We start from the raw sequence: 13,178 nt of genomic DNA, 5'->3' as shown, positions 1-13,178 counted from the left end.
CCAACAAATAGCCGGTTTGATGATTTGGGTCATCTAGTGCTTACAATTTGATTTGTTCTTCCTTTTCTACTCTTGAGATGCCATTTTCCTTCTTTGAGGTGGCTTCTCAATCACTCACTAATGATCTACTCTGGATTTGGAAGTGGACGCTGCTACTGATGTTGCCTTTCATTTTGCAACTTTGTTTCATCTTATTTTGCCGCTTGTGTAGAACTGCTTTGCTACTGCTGGCCTAATGTACGTGCGTGTATCCGTGTACCCTCTTGCTTCACTGCAGGATTTACACTGGCTTCTCTTCACTGAAGCTACCAAGAGTCGATTTTCTTTGTGCTGCTGCTCTAATTTACTGCGTGCTACAAGGCCCAGCTTCAATGACAGGATAGTTTGCCGCTGGCAGAGGTAAAAATAGAGTAAAATGTATGTAGAAATGAAGGTAGTCAGGCGACTAAAATATCAAAAAACAAGGCTGAAATAGACTAGAGAAAGGGACCTCTATTACCATGTAGAGTTCTTAGAAGGCAAAGAGCACAAAGCCACTAGCTAAGAAGCAGAGACAGGAAGTAAACTTGAGAGCATGCAAATAAGGGCAAAGGACTTGCATGGAGAAAGCTATGGAGAAGGGGTCAAGAAGACTTATATAAAGATTCAGGACCTTGTATTTCTGCCTTAAGAAATACTCTCTTGGGCTCCTTTAAATAGAGCCAAGAGTTCCACCAAGTTGAGATAAGTCACCCATTTGGTCGTACAACATCCACACAGTTGTTCCTATCCAAGACCACAAGTACAAAGGACATGTTCCATGTGAACCTTTCCATGACGCCTGTGTGCCCATGTGTCTCTTAACATGAGAACCATTTACGACTTCTACCATTCTAGTAAGTGTCACAAGTTCATGATTCTTAACTAAAAAAGATAGTACTATCTCTAATCTAGATCCCTTATTGATATCTTAATTTGCTTCGCTCTCACGTTATTCTATCTCATCCTTGCCTCCACCTCTATTGACTCTAGATCCCTTGCGAGATTCAAATCCCTCACTCGCTCAAGATTCTTTGACTGCTAAAGTTGGGTTCCTCAATAGCACCTCACAATTCCCTCTCGCTTGACCTCCTTGGCCACCCTCAGTAGCTCCTTTGTTTCCCCACTTGAATCCCTCCATAGCACCTAACAAGTCCCCCTCGCTTGGCCTCCTTGGCCACCTTCTGCAGCTTCTTTGTTTTTTCCCACTCCCTCATGAAGCAAACTCCCAAGCTTCCGGCCTCCCCCCGTCCTCAACGGCGCCGCACCATCGAGCTCAGAATCATCTCCGCTCAGGAGCTCAAAGATGTCCGGCTCATAGGTCGCATGAAGACGTATGCTGTTGCCTACGTAGATCCTAGTGAGCAGAAGGAACGCACACATGTGGACGAGAAGGGCGGCGTGAATCCGGTGTGGAATGCCTTGCTTACTCTATCCGTGGCCGAGGATCTACTGGAGGATCCTTTGACGTGCCTGACCGTCGAGATTTACAGTCAGGGCCGCTTTTTCTAAAACTCCACCTTGAAAAAGGAGCACCTAATTGGGTTATCCTACCATCTCGCTATGAGAAATGATAGTAGCCTAAAATGGGCAAGCATGCTCTAAACTTGATGGAGAAAGTTAGCCATAACTTCATAGAATGATTATTTTGATATCTTTACTACATGGTGCCAAAGGCATGATAATTATCTAACTGATGTCTTGCAATTGATTTGATATACTAGATAGCCCAATGTGGATTTGCCATTAAAGAGTTATTGGTTGTTAAATTTTGGCTATTTTTGGCGATCAACATGGATTTTTTGAAAATATTTGAATCCCATGGTCACCGAGATTTTTTGTCCCAAAGCCAAATGAGCGCCTAATTTTTAACACTCACCTTTAGAAAAACACCATCGATGCTTGCTCTTGAACCCTCATCATCTCCAGAGCTAGCAGCTAGGGGTAGGCTGTATGCAACACGAATGGAAAAGTTTATTTAGTAACTTTAACATTACATAACTTGAGAGAAGGTAGTTATGTTACGAAAGTAATATAACTAAAAGAAGTTAGTTATAACTTAAAAGAAGGTAGCTATATTACGAAAGTAAGAGTGGTAGAAGACTTACCTCTGTTGTAGTTGCATCCCAATCGAGCTGTACTCCCTCGCTTTCAAGCTTGTCAAAAAGAGCTCGAGTATTATGTGCATCACAAATAAAGATATGTAATAAAGATACTTACAAAATATGTTGTGCCACCACTCTGAAGGTGAAAAGTTTTGACCTTTTTTTGTCGAGCATGTGCCGCTTATCACTGTTGGCTCCACTTGTGGTCTCTCTTACTTTCATCCTTTGCTGAGCACCAATCCTCATGAGATACATGAGAAGGACATGGTAGTCTATTTTTCATTGCATCTCGGATCTCTGATTTGCAGTGGATCACCACTACTGGCATGTATTCTAGCATCCACTTCTTATCAATTTGTAGGTGCTCAAGCATAGGAAGCTATCTATGGGACATGTCTATTTCATAGTCCTCCTTATCAACAAGTTGCTTTCGTCAATCTTTAAATATGTATGTCAAAGATAATGCTCATGATTTGTCACATCTGTGACAAGTTCGTGACATGAAATGAGATCCTATAAGATTTGTCTCATGGCATCTCATGAGAAGTTGTCAAAATGGTGTCTTGGGAATCATAGTTAGTGTGGCTGATGACATTGTGTTCACGTAGTGCATGATGGTCCTAGGGTCAATGCATGATGGTCCTTGGGTATGAGCTACCTTATTGGAGTCAATTATAGACCAATCACATCTTAGACCCCATGCATCTCTTAGAGAATGTGGGATCTATCATTTGGCAGCATTTGACTGGTGACAGAGATTTGAAACGAGCATGAGAGGACCTAAGAGACGTGGAAAAGATGAGGGAGTTGTGGCCACAAAGTAATGGCAGAAAACTTGTGCTTTCAAACGCACTGTGGCCACTCACCAAGATAGAGTAAGCAATGGTCAAGAGCGACATTGCATCATTTTGAACACCAACAAGATACATGCATTGCCTAAAGGCTCTCTAAAGGGAGCTTTACAATAAGCTTAGTGGCCTCAAGTCTCATGAATGGCACAAGTCCTTATAGGTATGCTTTTTAAAATGGTGATATGCTTTTCATGACCATGTGACTTTGTGCATAGGTTTTATCATTGTACACTTATATATATATATATATATATATATATATATATATCGTTTATCTTTCCAATTGTGGTAAAGGATGCTTGTCAAAAGGCAGCAAAAAAATCCATCTACAACATCAATGGCTTCATGAGTTATGCTTACTATCCATCATTACATATCTTTATGATACATTGGTATGCATTTGATCACGAGTAATGTTGCAGTCTTATTTTGGCATGTGCAAATTAAAAGATGGATCTCTTTAAAGGACATCTCACTATTGATCATTGAACAAGCTAGGGTCGACTCTATCAAACCTATGTGTTTGGTAGAGAAGCGATTTTCCTCAAGAATGGATCCAAGCACACTTGCTTGTGCATGTATCAGAAGAGATAGGGAACCATCCATAGTCCTTAGATGTTTTCCTCAAAAGGTTTATGAAAGCGTCGAAGGGATTTTCTCCCTATTGCGCATTGAACAAGCTAGGGTGGACTCTCTCAAACCTGTGTGCTTGGATGTTTTTCCTCGAAAGGTTTAGGAAGGATTTGTGAGTAAAAAGTAGTAGCATGTTAGAGGGTTGCTAGGAGCAAGAGTCCTTGGTATATGTCATGAAGTTTCTTATGCACGTGGATCCTGATATACCTCTACGGAGTTTCTTATGCATGTGGATCCCAATATGCCTCTCCATTGGCCCTTTAAAGACAATGATTGTGTGGTGGGTGAGACTGATCAAGGAAAAGGGATTACAAGAAAGATGATGGAATCTTTGAGGGAGAAAGTAAAAAAGTCTTGTATTCATAGTATGAACAATGACATGCAAAAGTGGATTGAGAGATATCAAAGGACAAAATAGAGAGAGCAACTAAAAGGAAAATTTTTGATAGCTTGAAATAGGACACAACCATATCCAATAGACCTTGCTCTTCTTCCTAAATACATGTCACGTCATTGGCTACAAGAAGCTCTTCATCAAGCTGAGAAGAATGGGAAGATAGTAAGTGACGACGACTGGGAGTTCGTAAGGTGATGTGATTTGCATGTAAGTTTCTTACTTATTAATTTGGCTCATACTCGAAATAATTTTCTTATGGGCCATGGCCATTATCTCTATAATGAGCATGCCCATGGTTTCAATACTTTTTATTATACTACAAGAAGTATAGCGCATGTATATTAATTTGGCTAATACTTGTAATAATTTTCTTATGGGCCATGGCCTTGATTACTATAATGAGCATGTCCATAGTTTCAATACTTTTTATTATAGTGCAAGAAGTATAGCGCGTGTGGTTATACGAGTGGCACTTTCATAAGAAACACATCAATTTAAAGTGGACAACATTTGGCCGTGGAATCATAGCTATCTTCATACAAGAAAGTTGAGCGAGTACTTCAGATCTCAATCTTCTAATTGCAGTTAGATTACTGTGGGACCATGCGAGATACCTTACAAGTTGGATTCAATTTAGGATTTTCATTTTTGATGTAAATTGGTTTAGATTTATCTATAATGGTTCCAATGCTATAGTAAGGAAAGGAGGAGGAAGACAAAAGGGTGGAAGCATGATTAGCTGGACGAAAAAGCAGTGTCCTTTTTCTAGTCTGGCGGCGACTCACATGTCGTGGGGATCTTGGAAGAATGCCGTTGGAGTCTCCACTCCCGAGCAACTCATTGTGGGAGCTTTGTATGCACGAGCCTTACACTTGTGTCTACTAGATTGCGTTCATGTGATTCCACGAGAGCGAGAAGGGAAAGAAAGAAGAAGGGAAGGGGAATTAGAGGAGGGAACGGGAATGAGGAGGGGAAGAGAAGTGTGAAGGAGGAGAGTGGCAATCACAAGGCAACAACTATTTAAACATGAAGACTCAAGTACAAGAGAACGTAGAGAATGAGAGAGCTTCTATTCCAAATGTTGCAAGTACACAATGAAGACCAAAGTCAAACTTTTGGCCTTAAATGCATTACACCTTTTGAAGGGGGGATAACCCTTGTACTCTCTTGTACCTCTCTAACTCTCTTATTACAAACACTTGGGCCCATACGGCTCCAAGGCAGATAACATACTCTAGTCCTCACACCCTCTCCTACTTCTTGGCTTTGTTATTACAATCATATGAACTGTTAACCGTTGTAGTTAACATCCCCCCCTTCCTATTCACAATCCATCCCTGGATTGTGTTCGACGCATGCTGTTGGACTTCAGGGCGTTGTTCATTATTTGGTGCCGTCAAAGAGTCTGTGGGAGATTCGGCAAAGCGGGTGGAGAGGCTTCCAAAAGTTTCTCTTGAACGTATCTTCGTATGTGCAATCTCATAACTTGAGGAAATAATGCCCCCCTATTTAAGTCAAATACTATTTTTGTGCGGAGCCGTTGATAGTCCTTTTTTGTCGGTGGGTTCCAATGTCGAAATGTGCTTGAGCAAAATCAGCAGCCTGAAAAAGTGCATTGTAGCGATGACGACTGGATCTAGGACTGAGGCGAAGGTGGTGTTGAATTCCTCCTTCTGAGTGGCGAGGGAATAGGAGGATCCCACCTTAGGAAAATCAAATTTGGAGAATTATATATGAATTTAGCATTTCTAAGGACCCCAAGGACTCTCCCTTTACCATTCCCTACTTACTGTCCGTACTTTCAACCCCTGCTGCTTCCACGCTGGGTCCACCTCTTTACACCCACTTCTCTACTAGCTCATCTCTTCCTAACTTGCTATAACCTGCTTTTCTGTAGGAACTCAGTTTTGCTGTCCTGAGCCTCGGACAGCTTGCTTTTATGCTGGAAAAAAACTCTATGGTTGACCTGACTGCCACAACACTGTCCTCAATGCAAATGCCTAATGTGAGCACTGGCAGCGGGAGAATAAAAGAACTACAAGGGGTGGCTATGACAGGCCAGATTATACTCAAGCCCCTTGAGGCTTGATACCTTTCAGGCAGGCTTGACAGTGAAGCACTATTTAAACTCAATATTAGTTGTGATAATGACGGTTCTTGATGTAGAACAAGTGTTATATTAGGGTTAAGCTCCCTCTTAAGTCAAGAGAGTGTGGTGAAGCTCTTTCTTAATCTCTTTACTGTACCTTGTATTAGGGAACATGATGCTAGGCACAAATCCAATGGACCGAATGTACAAGTGAGGCATAGAGAATGAAGTCACTTTGCCATATTTACAAATTGCTAGGCAGCAGTATGCCATTTGTTTTCACTTCTAGCGTGCAGATGTGTTGTCAATTCTCAATTATATCTCCATACCTGGACAGCTTCTGAAGGTTTTATTAGCTTCAAGTGGCATGTTTTAAGCAAGATCTCCAGCTGTGGGCCCTCTCTGTCTTCCTTGAGCTTGGGCCTTGGCTTGCAGTATTTGGCATTTTGGCAGTAATGGCTAATTTATCCAGTTCAAGTGAAATCCACGCTACACAGTTGGCTGGAAAGGGAGGGCAGAAGGGGAGAAGATAGTAGTCTGTAGAAGAAGGGAGTTGAAGAGAGCATGAGCTGTTGTTTTATTGCATCTTTGGCTATATTGTCGTGCCTAAATGTGTGGGATGTTCTCTTTAGCCTTTCTATTTGGGCTACAGCTGCAGAAGCTTTTGTGCTTTCCCATGTCCCAGGGTACTTGAGACCATACAGATGAGACGCTATAGGGCTTCAATCCTTGGATGGACCACTGTAATATTTTTGACTGTGTGACGTCCATGACACCTTCGAAAGCAGTCCATGTGCAGGGCTTGTGTGATAAGTTAAGTTCTCAACCAAGTGTGGGCATAGTTGTTCACGCATATAGGTTGTAGTAGAATTGGTCTGGATTGTGCAAAGTGCACTGTGTCTAGCAGACTTATCTCTTAAAGGGATTTTCGGATGGTGCAAAATGGAATGTCTGAAGTGGCAATTTCGCAGAGGTTTATCCTGGATGCGTACTGTTATTGCTCATATAGATATCAAGGTTGGTAAATGACACATTGCAGTTCCATATGGCTTTGTGTGTTTATTTGACATAGAAGTAACATGCGTTACCATGTTGGTGTTCAACCGTATAAGCTGGAAACAATATTCTTGCAAGTGTTTTGATCCTTACGGTTGCTGCTTGGTTGTAAGGTCTGATTCGGTTTGCTAAGTCTGGCTTTGATCAAGTATGGCTGTTTTCTGACAGTAGAGAATAGCTTAGTGCAATGTTTTGGAAGACTTGCGAGAAATGAGTCAATTGCATTTTTGTGAAGCAATACTGCTCCTTGCAAAAAAGTTAAACCACATCTTTCTGAAGCCTTGCATCCAGTGAGTCGCTGATGATATACATTAATTTGCTTAGTTTTCCTTTTTGCTATCAGGTGAAATCATCCAGGTGGGTTGCAGATGGGCTTAAGGAACTTGTCAAGGATGTCAAGCAGTCGAAGCGCTCTCTGGGCATGGAAGGTGGTCTGCCCAAGACATTCTTATCTGAGGTGGCTGAAAGTATGAATTGTGGTCTGCTGGTAGAGGAATACCATCAAAAGAATGATGGCCAGGGCAACGGTCGAATTATTGAAAACGTCTATGTTAGAACAAGGAGGAAGGCAGCCCCACCAGTAGATCAGGTTGAGGAAGGCAGAGATATTCAAAGGGTTTTGGACTTCTCAGCGACAGACTGCAAAAGCAAACCTGTTGTCGCATCTAATCCCTGGGATTCTGGTACATGCAGCAATGATATGGCCAACCTTAGAGGCAATGACGACGAACTAACATATCCGGTAGCAAATAGCCATGATGATATGGATAGAAACTGGTCTTTTGGGCATGAATACAGTGTTTTGGATGAGGCCTTGAACAGTGGCCTTAAGGGTGGTGCTGATGTGAATGGCTGTGCTGATGACACATATAGAGAGAGCTATTTCAGCAAACAAGCAGTCAGGGATGGATTATTGGCTGGTACAAAATACTACAGTAGACGGAAGAAAAAGGAGAGGCAAGATGACAGAGCTTTGGATACTGCCAGAGGGGAGTGTGAAGCGACAGCTGTACAGACTGCTAGATCTTCCTCATTATTTCAACCATCCTTTGATGCTTTGACGAGGGGAGAAATAAACATGGAAGTGAGAGTCTCAAAAGAATATGTTGAGCAAGTAACAAACAGCGGACCCTCTTCCATTGTAATTGGGCCCCGTTCATCCTCTTGTGAGATTCCTGTCTTGGTACCTGCAACTGTGACAGGACAAGGTATGAGCACTGCCTTTCTTTTGTGGGGTTGGGGGCAGGGTGTTTCTTGTTAGGAATATGTATCCCAAGAAAATGCATAAATTTATGGCTTTCAGTGGGAAGGAAACGGCCTTCTTAGACAGAAAGTATTCCCGATCTGCGACAGTTGAATTTGCACACCTTTCCTGATTTTGGAGAGCTAGCTGGTCAGGTTGGCTATGTTATGTAACACATGGCACGCTCTTCTGTGAAGGACATTTGCATGTCAGTGAATAGTATCAAATCTTTAGTTTTTATGAAGTTACTATTAGGATCATCATGTAAAAATCAGAAATCAAATTCTATATCTTTAGGCCTGTACTTGTTTGATGTCAATCTTTTCCTTCTTCTCTACCACTCTTGTCTTTGTTACCTTTCTAAGATCTTCTTCTTCTGTTAAGTAATGTATTAGTGCATGATTAAGCGGCAAAACCATTAGACTTGTACAGAAGCTACAGATGTACGTGAAGGAAAGGCGTAGTGATACATAAGCCCTCTAAATGAGTATGTGGTGGAGATCCTGGCACTGTCGTCTACAGTGGGAGTTCAGCTACAAAACAACTTTTGAGGAGCACGTGCAAGCAAAAAACTAGGCAAAGGTCCCATGGAGTATCCTGTAGTCAAGGATCAGGTACTAAGGCCAAAGGTATTTTGTTGGACTTTACTTTCCTCCCTGCTCCCCGTAGCGCTGCAGGCCCCGCCCCCCCCCCCCCCCCCCCCCGGGCCGCCCAAAAAAAAAAAAAACAACCTCCCGGTTCGGATCTCTCCTTGCCTCTCTGCAGCTCCTGGGCTGCCTTTTTTCGTTTCGTATTGCTCCTGGAGGCTGTTTCGCCAGCTCATACAGCTTCTTGAAGGCTGGCTACTGGTCACTGTGGCATTTTGGGAGGCTGCGCTCAGACTGTGGAGCGTTGCGGGTGATCGTCTGCTCTTCCGGGTGTATATTCCAGCACGCATGGCCCCTAGGAGTACACAGGTTTGCTCAGCTTAGGGAGCTTCCTCCGTGTGTTGAGAAGCCGCCCATACACATCACCAGCCCTTTGTCGGCCTTCATTCTCTGCTGTGCCATTCTATTTCCTGCTCATAGGCCAGCTTCAGGGTTTCGTTTTGCAGCTCGGGTGCTTGCTGACGTTCCAGTTTTGTCGGGCCTTTCCATCTGGGCTTCAAGTGCATTAGAAGCAGCTTTGCTGCTGCTTTGGGTGCGCTTCTAGGTACTTGGGCTTTGGCTGTTGAGTCAGAGAGCTTCCTCAGTATTGGGGGGAAGCGCTCCTTCAGCCATTTTAAGCAGGTTCCTTTGGGGCTGAGTCAACCTTTCTCCTTTCTTTTTGTCAGCCTTTCAGCTTAGTGCCAAAGCTTTGGGTTGGCCTTTCAGTGGGGATCCTTTTTCTTGCCTTTTTATTTTCCTTTCTTTTCCGTCTCCTTCCCTCTAGCAGCACATGGATTTTTGTTTCAGCCTTGGAGCAATAAACTTGGTGGTGACCTTTGTCTGGCTACCACTAGCGTTAAGGTCCTGCTTTCTCCGAGGACAAAACAAATGGGTGAAGTTAGCATTCAGTGTCTACAGGACAGGGCAGTGGTGGGCAGAATTGTTGGTCTCACACCCTCGAGTACTTAGATCTGGGATTGGTTATACTTAGCTCTAGAGAGGGACCACATCCATGAGATCACCATTTGCGGGAGAGGAGTTTTTCTTCTCTAGTTGAGACCACCTAACACCACCTAGGCAGGTAAGGAGCAGAGACCACTTTTGGCACAATGTTGAAGTCCCCACCAGATACATCAGCCTCTTCGTGGCAAATTATGGGGTTCCTCGACTCAGGCTGGTTGTAGAGAGTACTGAATCCCTTCCGGAGGAGATCTACCTTGAGATCCTTGACAGGGACAGCTCTTCCAAAGGATTGAGGTCTCAAGGTTATTGGGCTAGTGCCTACATTGCATACAGATGGGTCACTTGGCACGTGATTGCCCCAAAGGATAGAGATGAGTCCGTCCCTCTGCTTTGCAGGCTCGACAGAGGCAGTGGAGGGAGCCTTAGGCGGATAGGGCCTAGCGTCCTCTCTCAGGGTGCAGTAGCAATACGAGTCCCACGCTCCTTGGGTGGATCCTTATTTGAGTGTGGAGAGGAAGAAGCCGAGTGAGAAAGCCTCGAATAACTGGAGGCGCCGAGCCAGACTATGAGAGAGGGCACGTGTAGAGCGAGAGGTAGCTTCCTAGTCTTGAGTGTGGAGAGGAAGAAGCCGAGTGAGAAAGCCTCGAATAACTGGAGGCGCCGAGCCAGACTATGAGAGAGGGCACGTGTAGAGCGAGAGGTAGCTTCCTAGTCTCAAGGGGAGAAGTTGGAGAGAGCTGATGTTTCTACAGACCCCCCGGTGCCAGGGGCTCAATGCACTCGGGTACTTTCATTGCAGTAGGCCACAGGAGAGCTAGCCAATTTGTCTCCTGCTGCCGCTTCAGCTTGTCGCCCTTCGCTGGACATTCTCTCCTCCCTCTTCACAGCCTTGCCCCCTCACTTCTCCCTCGCATGTTTGTTTGGAGGTAGTTATTCTCACTGTCGGCCTACCTCCCGTTGCCTCTCAAGTGGGGCCTCAGCCTCGTCCAAAACCTTAGCCCTTGGGCAAGGGCGAGGCTGAGTCTTCTTCTACACAGTTGATGGCCTCATCCGCACAGCGACAATGTAGCGCTTCAGTGCAGGGCATAGCTTCTGTAGCGCCATGCCCACTCTCTCTCTTGCTCAGTAGTATCTGTACTGATAGAATAATGCACTTAAAACACAAGTGGAAATGTGGAGTGAGTGTGAGTCTGAGGGAGGAGTATACTGGGCCTCCGAAGAGGAAAATAATAATTGAAATAACGTCTTGCCCAAAGGGCGGAATACAACTATAATTAATTGAAAGGACTATTCAGAGACCAAAACAATGAAAACATAGCCCAAGTGACATCAGTTTGAAGTTGGTGGTTGATCTCTAGAACTGCATATCTTAGATTGCGGAAACATTGAAACATGTATGGCTCATAGATCCAATGTCTAGAAACCGTCCTTGAGTTTGTAACTTCAACACTATGCAATAACCTCTTGTAAGAAGCGCACAGTCCTTATCAACAGTAACTCTCTTTATGCAAATGTGACAAGAACTTAGCAACTAAACATTGACGAAGAATGAGGAACTACTAATGAACTAAGCTTAAAAAGTGAGAGGCTCATGAGGAGAGGGGTGGCTCTATTACCATCTAAGAAGATGATAATTCTCTCTATGTTAAGTGGTGCGTCTAGATTTAGATGCTCGTCTGGGAGAGACCAAAATAAAATCATCTAGTCTTCACAAGCAGTTGTAGGTTTGATTGAAGAGATTTTGGACTACCTTTTGATTAGCCTTCTCCTTTGGTGCTAGCCTTCATCATGGTTGAGTCTGCCTCTCACCTCCGGAGTATCTATAGAAACTCGTATGAAGACTCTGTATAAATGGACGCTCAAGTCTGTGTGGGTGTGTGGATTTGTATGAAAGAGAGCATACGTTTATACTATGGTCTACACCCATTGTTGGGTGCTGATGACATCAGAGGGGATGTCATAGTAGCTAGTCCTTGCTATGCGTGGAGTTTATGGTTTTCAACCTTATGAGTGACTATCATGAGATTGAAACTGCACTATGTTGTGTTTTTAGAGGATGAGTTTGGGCATGCCCACACACACACACACACAGGCACGCACATGCGCAGAGCTACTTTGAGCTTTAGTCTTAGTGTGACTAGTGCACACAAGATGAAGAGCGAGACTAAATAGTAATAGTTTCAAGCTCAATTAGTGAAGTACAACCTTGCATTGCTTGCTCAACATGTGGGATAAAGCGTCCTTGCACATGTGACAACACGTTGTTGCTTCCAATCTACTATTCATGCGCCCTATCTTGTACAGATCTCAACACGTATATTGATAGTGCCTAAGCTCACATTTTTTTTTTCCAAAGAAAGGAACCTTCTATTAATGCTTGAAAGATTTTCATTTAAGACAGCAGCCTCGAAGGTGTTGAGTATGGAAAAAACCGGAAAAGGGTGAAAGAAAAACCAGCCTGTTTTAGAGAAACCCACCAGCATCAGGGCTTGGAACATTTGGGTGGCTCGCTGCAGTCTTGTGATGGGTGAGCACACGGTTCCACCCGCGGCTACCCTAGTTGCCATATGGTAGGATATCATTTATACTCTACGGTCCACCTGGGTGCGCGGGACTCCAGGCTCCAGGGCGACTATTGAGAGGCGTGCTCGTTTCTGCAAGGCTTGGCCTACAAGTGTTTTCTACATCTCCACTCTGCGAGGGATTCGCTGGCTGTATAGTGCCCCCACTTGGCTGTTAGCCCCAGTTCCAGAGATCCCCTGTCCTAGCTAGAGTCTAGACTGTCAGGGGGGACTGCCTCATGGAGTGCGATCCTCTGGATGCTCTGACCTTGTATCTGATAGGCTGGGGAGATCTCATCAATCTGAAACGCGTGTCCTCCCTCTGTCAACCAAGCCACCATCGCCCAGGTGTAGTCTCTATGAAGACTTTGCATACGTGTCATGATCCTGAGGGCTCCCATCTAGATCCTCGCTGCGCTACAACTACTACACAGGCAATGCGGGATAGTCTCCAAGGCACCATCGGAGCAACAATGGCACTGCCCGTTCACTCGCATCTGCTCCAACTACGGTCCGATGGGCAAGCCTCTGTGGGCGGCCATCCAGAAGAAGCAAGAGATCTTCCTCGGCCGCAAGCTAGACCACAACCGCGTCGAGAACCTGGAGCACACACCTCGGGGCACTCGTTGGGTCACC

At 44.3% G+C, this 13,178-nt stretch overlaps 1 protein-coding gene across 2 annotated transcripts in view; it reads left to right on the top strand.

Moving 5' to 3' along the window:
* The window catches only part of LOC147886976 (uncharacterized), a 69,825-nt gene that overhangs the window by 38,756 nt on the left and 17,891 nt on the right, over positions 1–13,178 (top strand). For both annotated transcript variants that reach the window (XM_087394962.1, XM_087394961.1), the window contains exon 10: positions 7,493–8,357. In XM_087394962.1, coding sequence (XP_087251088.1) covers positions 7,493–8,357 — 865 coding nt within the window. The remainder of the gene's footprint in view (positions 1–7,492; positions 8,358–13,178) is intronic.

This window comes from Dipteris shenzhenensis, chromosome 23, assembly GCF_047967505.1.
Source record: "Dipteris shenzhenensis isolate YYH24624 ecotype China chromosome 23, Dip_SZ_1.0, whole genome shotgun sequence".
Taxonomy (NCBI): Eukaryota; Viridiplantae; Streptophyta; class Polypodiopsida; order Gleicheniales; family Dipteridaceae; genus Dipteris; species Dipteris shenzhenensis.
Note: the sequence above shows the minus strand (reverse complement) of the source record. Positions and strands in the feature narration are given on the sequence as shown.